The sequence below is a fragment of the Silurus meridionalis genome, chromosome 27, assembly GCF_014805685.1.
Source record: "Silurus meridionalis isolate SWU-2019-XX chromosome 27, ASM1480568v1, whole genome shotgun sequence".
NCBI lineage: Eukaryota > Metazoa > Chordata > Actinopteri > Siluriformes > Siluridae > Silurus > Silurus meridionalis.
In genome coordinates, this window is record NC_060910.1 from 18,463,481 (window position 1) to 18,470,980 (window position 7,500).

At 46.4% G+C, this 7,500-nt stretch overlaps 1 protein-coding gene across 1 annotated transcript; it reads right to left on the minus strand.

Annotated features, from left to right (window-relative positions):
* Nucleotides 1–5,901: 5,901 nt before the first annotated feature.
* ier3 (immediate early response 3) lies at nucleotides 5,902–7,140 on the minus strand. The gene has a single exon (XM_046841437.1). The coding sequence runs from the start codon at nucleotides 7,067–7,069 to the stop codon at nucleotides 6,485–6,487; it is 585 nt and encodes a 194-aa protein (XP_046697393.1). The 5' UTR covers nucleotides 7,070–7,140; the 3' UTR covers nucleotides 5,902–6,484.
* Between the last annotated feature and the right edge of the window lie 360 nt (nucleotides 7,141–7,500).

Sequence of the window (7,500 nt, forward strand, 5' to 3'; positions counted from 1 at the left end):
GCACTCTCAGATCAGATAATCACTTCTGAAGCAGGAATTGCTGCAGGAACTACAGACAACAATGAGCAATAAAATGCAGCACAGTCATCTCACACCTCCTTACCTCACATTTACATAACCCTGAGAACACATGGTCGTCTCACACCTTCTCACCTCACATGACCCTGAGAACACATGATCATCTCACACCTTCTCACCTCACACTCACATGACCCTGAGAACACATGGTCATCTCACACCTCCTCACCTCACATTTACATAACCCTGAGGACACATGGTCGTCTCACACCTCCTCACCTCACACTCACAAGACCCTGAGGACACATGGTCGTCTCACACCTTCTCACCTCACACTCACATAACCCTGAGAACACATGGTCATCTTACACCTTCTCACTTCACACTCACATAACCCTGAGAACACATGGTCATCTCACACCTTCTCACTTCACACTCACAAGACCCTGAGAACACATGGTCATCTCACACCTTCTCACCTCACACTCACATAACCCTGAGGACACATGGTCGTCTCACACCTCCTCACCTTACACTCACAAGACCCTGAGGACACATGGTCGTCTCACACCTCCTCACCTCACACTCACATAACCCTGAGAACACATGGTCGTCTCACACCTCCTCACCTCACACTCACAAGACCCTGAGAACACATGGTCATCTCACACCTTCTCACCTCACACTCACATGACCCTGAGGACACATGGTCGTCTCACACCTCCTCACCTCACACTCACATAACCCTGAGAACACATGGTCATCTCACACCTTCTCACCTCACACTCACAAGACCCTGAGAACACATGGTCGTCTCACACCTTCTCACCACACTCTCGTATCCCTGAGAACACATGGTCATCTCACACCTCCTCACCTCACACTCACATAACCCTGAGAACACATGGTCATCTCACACCTTCTCACCTCACACTCACATAACCCTGAGAACACATGGTCATCTCACACCTTCTCACCTCACACTCACAAGACCCTGAGAACACATGGTCGTCTCACACCTTCTCACCACACTCTCGTATCCCTGAGAACACATGGTCATCTCACACCTCCTCACCTCACACTCACATAACCCTGAGAACACATGGTCATCTCACACCTCCTCACCTCACACTCACATAACTCTGAGAACACATGGTCATCTCATACCTTCTCACCTCACACTCACATAACCCTGAGAACACATGGTCATCTCACACCTTCTCACCTCACACTCACAAGACCCTGAGAACACATGGTCGTCTCACACCTTCTCACCACACTCGTATCCCTGAGAACACATGGTCATCTCACACCTCCTCACCTCACACTCACATAACCCTGAGAACACATGGTCATCTCACACCTCCTCACCTCACACTCACATAACTCTGAGAACACATGGTCATCTCATACCTTCTCACCTCACACTCACATAACCCTGAGAACACATGGTCATCTCACACCTTCTTACCTCACACTCACAAGACCCTGAGAACACATGGTCATCTCATACCTCCTCACCTCACACTCACATAACCCTGAGAACACATGGTCATCTCACACCTCACCTCACACTCACAAGACCCTGAGAACACATGGTCATCTCACACCTCCTCACCTCACACTCACATAACCCTGAGAACACATGGTCATCTCACACCTCCTCACCTCACACTCACAAGACCCTGAGAACACATGGTCATCTCACACCTCCTCACCTCACACTCACATAACCCTGAGAACACATGGTCATCTCATACCTTCTCACCTCACACTCACATGACCCTGAGAACACATGGACAGTAAGCCCTCAGTGAAGCATGGTGATGGGAGCATCAGGGAGCATCTGGAGGTGCTGATCTGCAGAACAATGCTGCAGCAACATCTCCACACGAACAGGGAGAAGAAGCAGGACACGTTCAAGGACGAATACATCTGGGCAGAATACAGATGTTTCTACAGGACATTGAAACACACAGCTATATGAAGTGAACAGCTCACCTGGCGGATGAGGACATGTCAACTTTTCACCAGGAAATGAAACAGAACTGCACACTCAGATACTGTAATAAACACCATCAGTTGTTCCAACATGCTGAAGTGTGTGTGTGTGTGTGTGTGTGTGTGTGTGTGTGTGTGTTCATGCTTTCCTTCTCTCTTTTTACAAGTATAATTTTACGAAAGACTAGAAAATTCTTTCACCTTTTCAAGTAGTCTTCCTTCACCTGACTGCTACACACCTGTGTGTGTATGTGTGTGTGTGTGTGTGTGTGTGTGTGTGTGTGTGTGTGTGTGTGTGGGTGTGTGTGTGTATGGGTGTGTGTGTGTTGAAGTAAAAAAGGTTCACCTCCACCCCTAATCTTTTGTTCCTTTGTTAATGATAAGATAAAGATTTGTGCACCATAACCGAAACTGTGTGGGTGTGTGTGTGTGTGTGTGTGTGTGTGTGTGTGTGTGTGTGTGTGTGTGTGTGTGTGTGTGTGATAAACCAGACACAAGCTCCTAATCACCAGGTGCATCTTCAGGAGTCAAAGACAAAGCTGTGTGTTTCTGTGGAGGATTCTTCGGGACAAGAGAACACTGACTCACACACTGCTTCATTACTGAACACGTCACCTCTCAATCATCACGTCACCATGGTGACCACCTCCCCACTGCCCAACCCTACAGTGGCATGAGCTTTCATAAGCATGAACTGCTCTGTGTGTTTCTTAGTACACACGTACACACATACACACACACACACATATATAAACACTTACACACACACACCTATCAATCACACTACTTCACTTTCACACACGTCAATCACTCTCACAGCTTCACTCACACACACACACACACACACACACACACACACACACACACACCTGTCAATCACACTCCTTCCTTTTTTCGGAGACTCCTTCCATAAAAGCGAAATAATTGTCTCCTTACTGCTTTTGCCGTGGTACCAGTTGTGCCTCTGAACAAACCGTTACCGTAGAAACGAAAACAGTATCAAAGCTGCTGTTATATTAAATGAATCATCTGATGGTTGTTACGTTGTACAGTTTACATCACACATGAGTGTCAGTAACACATTAAGCCTGTCCTCTAAAAACCTATGCCCGAGTCATAGCGTTCTCCCACAATGCAGCTCGGAGACATAAACGAGCACGCAGAGACAAGTACGAGCACTCAGAGACATGTAGAAGCACTCAGAGACATATACAAGCACTCAGAGACATGTAGGAGCACCCAGAGACATATACAAGCACGCAGAGACATATACAAACACTCAGAGACATATACAAGCACTCAGAGACATATACAAGCACTCAGAGACATGTAGGAGCACTCAGAGACATATACAAACACTCAGAGACATATACAAGCACTCAGAGACATGTAGGAGCACTCAGAGACATATACAAACACTCAGAGACATACACAAACACTCAGAGACATATACAATCACTCAGAGACATGTAGGAGCACTCAGAGACATATACAAGCACTCAGAGACATATACAAGCACTCAGAGACATGTAGGAGCACTCCGAGACATATACAAACACTCAGAGACATATACAATCACTCAGAGACATGTAGGAGCACTCAGAGACATATACAAGCACTCAGAGACATGTAGGAGCACTCAGAGACATGTAGGAGCACTCAGAGACATATACAAGCACTCAGAGACATATACAAGCATTCAGAGACATGTAGGAGCACTCAGAGACATATACAAACACTCAGAGACATATACAAACATGTAGAGACATATACAAACACTCAGAGATATATACAAACACTTAGAGACATGTAGGAGCACCCAGAGACATATACAAGCACTCAGAGACATGTAGGAGCACTCAGAGACATGTAGGAGCACTCAGAGACATATACAAACACTCAGAGACATATACAAACACTCAGAGATATATACAAACACTTAGAGACATGTAGGAGCACTCAGAGACAAGTATGGACTTTAGTTTTAAATGATTCCACGCTTCAGGTACACAAATCTGTCGACGCAGCATGTGTGCATCGTGTGTGTGTGCATCGTGTGTGTGTGTGTGTGTGTGTGTGTGTGTGTGTGTGTGTGTGTGTCTGTGTGTGTGTACAGGATTACATGCAGCTGCAGGCTTGACACACCTCATCAGGAAGAACCTTCCCAGTCTTTGATCCCAGTCTCCTGTTATGTGAGACCAGACCGATCCGGAGTTTTCTAAAGCTGTATTACTCACACTTTGGGAATAGGTGTGTGTGTGTGTGTGTGTGTGTGTGTGTGTGTGTGTGTGTGTGTGTGTGTGTGTGTGTGTGTGTGTGTGAAAAGGAGATTATAAGACCCAAGGCTGCATGCATCGAGAATCAGGAAGTGTTTGATGGAAATATTGTGTGTGTGTGTGTGTGTGTGTGTGTGTGTGTGTGTGTGTGTGTGTGTGTGTAACAGGAAGTGTAACTGGGAGATTCCAGGGTGAGTGTTGCTTAAAGGCCAGCTTTTTCTGACCGGACCCTTACACAACACGCTTTGTGTAATATCCGGGAGGAAGTGGGTTGTGTCCTTTACCATGAGCAGGGGTAAAAATATTCTGTGGTGACAGTGTGTGATGTAAACCAGTTTGACACCATGTGACCTCAGTGGTGTATTTTAGGACCGTTCCAGGTGACGCTTACAGGGAATTCGCTAAAGGAGTGGGTAGAGATGGTAATAAAAGTCAAATAACTGTTTCACCAATCAGCAGGATCCTGGAGTCCTCTCGAGCAAACACACACACACACACGGTTCATGAGATGTGAGATGATGAAGCATCTGCCCTGAGATTGTCCTCGTCCTATTGGTGGATTATTGACGAGCATCGTAGCAGCGCTCACACACATTTCTAATACTCTGTTCACAACAAATCCCTGATTTCTGATGGTACCTGATCATGATGTCATCATCTCTCATCTTCTCATCAACCTCTCGATATTAAATGTGTACAGAGACTATTAAAGAACGATCAGACAGGAAGTAACAGAGATTGCTGTTGAGTGTTATCATAGTCAGGACAGCTAGCATGCTAGGCTAATTGAGGCACGCCACCATAAGACACTGATTAGTGCCTTATTTATTTTATTTTATGTTTGTTAGCTAGGAGGGCAGTTATATTTAGCTTCTGTGAGACGCCGCAGAGGCCACGCCCACATGCCACAAGCCTCTTGACGTCTAATCGACTTGTCGTCTGTTATTGTGGACGTGGTGGGGATCACACCCCAGGTCCACATCCTGTTCCTCAGATTACTGAGCGACGTGATGACCTCCTGTGTCATTTACTCTTCTAAAACACATGGAGACGTGGCTGAGTTTTCTCTCTCTCACACACACACACACGCACACCTTCCTCACCTTGTTAATCTGAGCTCTACACATAATCTCAGCGTAACACTCTTGTGCATGAAAGAAACAGAGACACTGGAGTGTGAAGCGTTTATGATGGGAATGAAACACATATATGTGATGTCCAGGTTTCTCCTCCTCCTGACCTTCAGAGGTCACTGTATTCTCATTACACACTTCTCATGGAAATGTCCTGCATCATCTCTGATAGCTTCCTAACTGATCTGCTGTGCTCTCATTGGTCAAAGATCAGCAGTGTAATATAGAGACATGTACTAGAGTCTCAGATAAAACATCTCGCAGGTCTCAGGAAGTGGAACCTCCGCCTTATCATGAAGTTTAACCAAATTCCTGTCAGCTCATGCAAGCAGGAACTTGATAACAGATCAAAAATCCAGACATGCTGGCACCTGTGTGTAAGTGTGTGTGTGTGTGTGTGTGTGTGTGTGTGTGAGATCTTTGCTTTTTGTTCTGGTGTTATTCAGTGTAAAAAAGCCGAAGCGACACACAGCTACATAACCTTCATGTTTATTTCACACAGAAACACAAAATAAATTAACTTCAAATATTAAATAAATATCACAAAATAAATAATTACATTTTCAGTTTCTCTTCATCAGACTCAAACATCTGGTTCAAACAGTTCAAGTGCTTTGCTCGGACTGACGTGGATCTTCATCATCGTCATCGCCAGCAATGTCATCACACGGTACGCTGACATGTTTAAATAATAAATAAATATAAAACGTAACACTTCAAGTAAACAACAACTTCAAGTTTCGTCCGTCATAAGTGTAGAGAACATCAGTTCCTGCACAGGAAAAAAGTGCCGATTTCACCTCTTCATTTCTTCTCAGTAATTCAGTACTGATGAATTACTTCATGAACGATGCAGGTGTTGATGCAGATGTGCGCAGATGTGCACAGCGCCCAGCTGAGGTGAACACATGTTTGTCTGAACACCTGTTCACCTCTCTGTCTCTGTTTGTCCCTGAGGACTGTCAGGTCCTCCGTCAGTGCTCCATGAATAGATGGATAGATAGATGGATGGATTGATGGATGGATAGATGGATGGAGGGATGGATGGAGGGATGTTCACTGCTCGGAGCCCAGCGTGTGGTACACAGCAGGATACAGGAAGGCCACCACATAAGGATTGTTCCTCTGCTGAAGACGGTGCTGTTGAGGTTCACGGGTTTCTGATTCTGTCTCCTCCACGCTGCACGTTGTGTTCATCCACGGCAGAGGGTCTCTGGAGCAGCTTGCCATGCGCCAGGCGGTCTCCTCGGCCGAGCGGAAGTTCAGGAAGAGCGACGAGGACGCAGGAGCTCCGTCAGCGGGCAGATCCCCGGTGAGAGGGGAGGAGAGTGCAGCCTGCTCCGGCATGTCGAGCTCGTCGTCTCGCTCGGTGTAAATCTGCGCCAGCAGCACCAGACACAGCGCCAGCAGCCAGCGTTTAGCGGGGCTCTTCTCCGCAGGAGGCAGGTATTTGCGCACTTTGGCCGGGTACATGACCCGCATCACTCTGCGCCGCTGCTGGGGCGGCTGTCTGTGCTGGAGCAGGTTCTGGTTCGGGTCCTGGTCGAAAGTAAACACTTCGGGCTCGGTGTTTCGCAGCACCGGTCTGTAGGAGCTGGGAGTCGGGTAGGTGAAGCTCATGGTGGTAGATCTGGTGTACATGGTGGATCTCAGAGTCTCTGTGTGTCTCTGTGTGTCTCTGATCACCCGGTCTGCTGGTGTGTCTCACTCGAGCGCCAGAGACACGGATTATATAGCAGCCTGACGCCACGCCCCCTTTTCCACAACTCCGGATTTCTCAACTCGGAGAAGTCCGCGGTGATTTTTTAATCTGGAACTGAACTGTTATTCTTCTAAAGGAGGAATCATTTAATCATTTATCACTGATTATTCACCTCGACGGTGTGCTACTTTCTGCAGGCTTCAGTCCAAACTTCTGCTCATACTGAGCTAAAAATAGTTCATTTACCACATGAATATTCACACACATGAACATTCCACATTCCACATGAATATTCACACACATTCACACACATAAACTGTTTATTCACTGTATAGTAACTTTTACTTATTCTATGAACACTGAAGTATCG

What these genes read in the sequence shown, in the direction of transcription:
- ier3 (XM_046841437.1), bottom strand. Translation starts at nt 7,069, where the DNA reads ATGTACACCAGATCTACCACCATGAGCTTCACCTACCCGACTCCCAGC.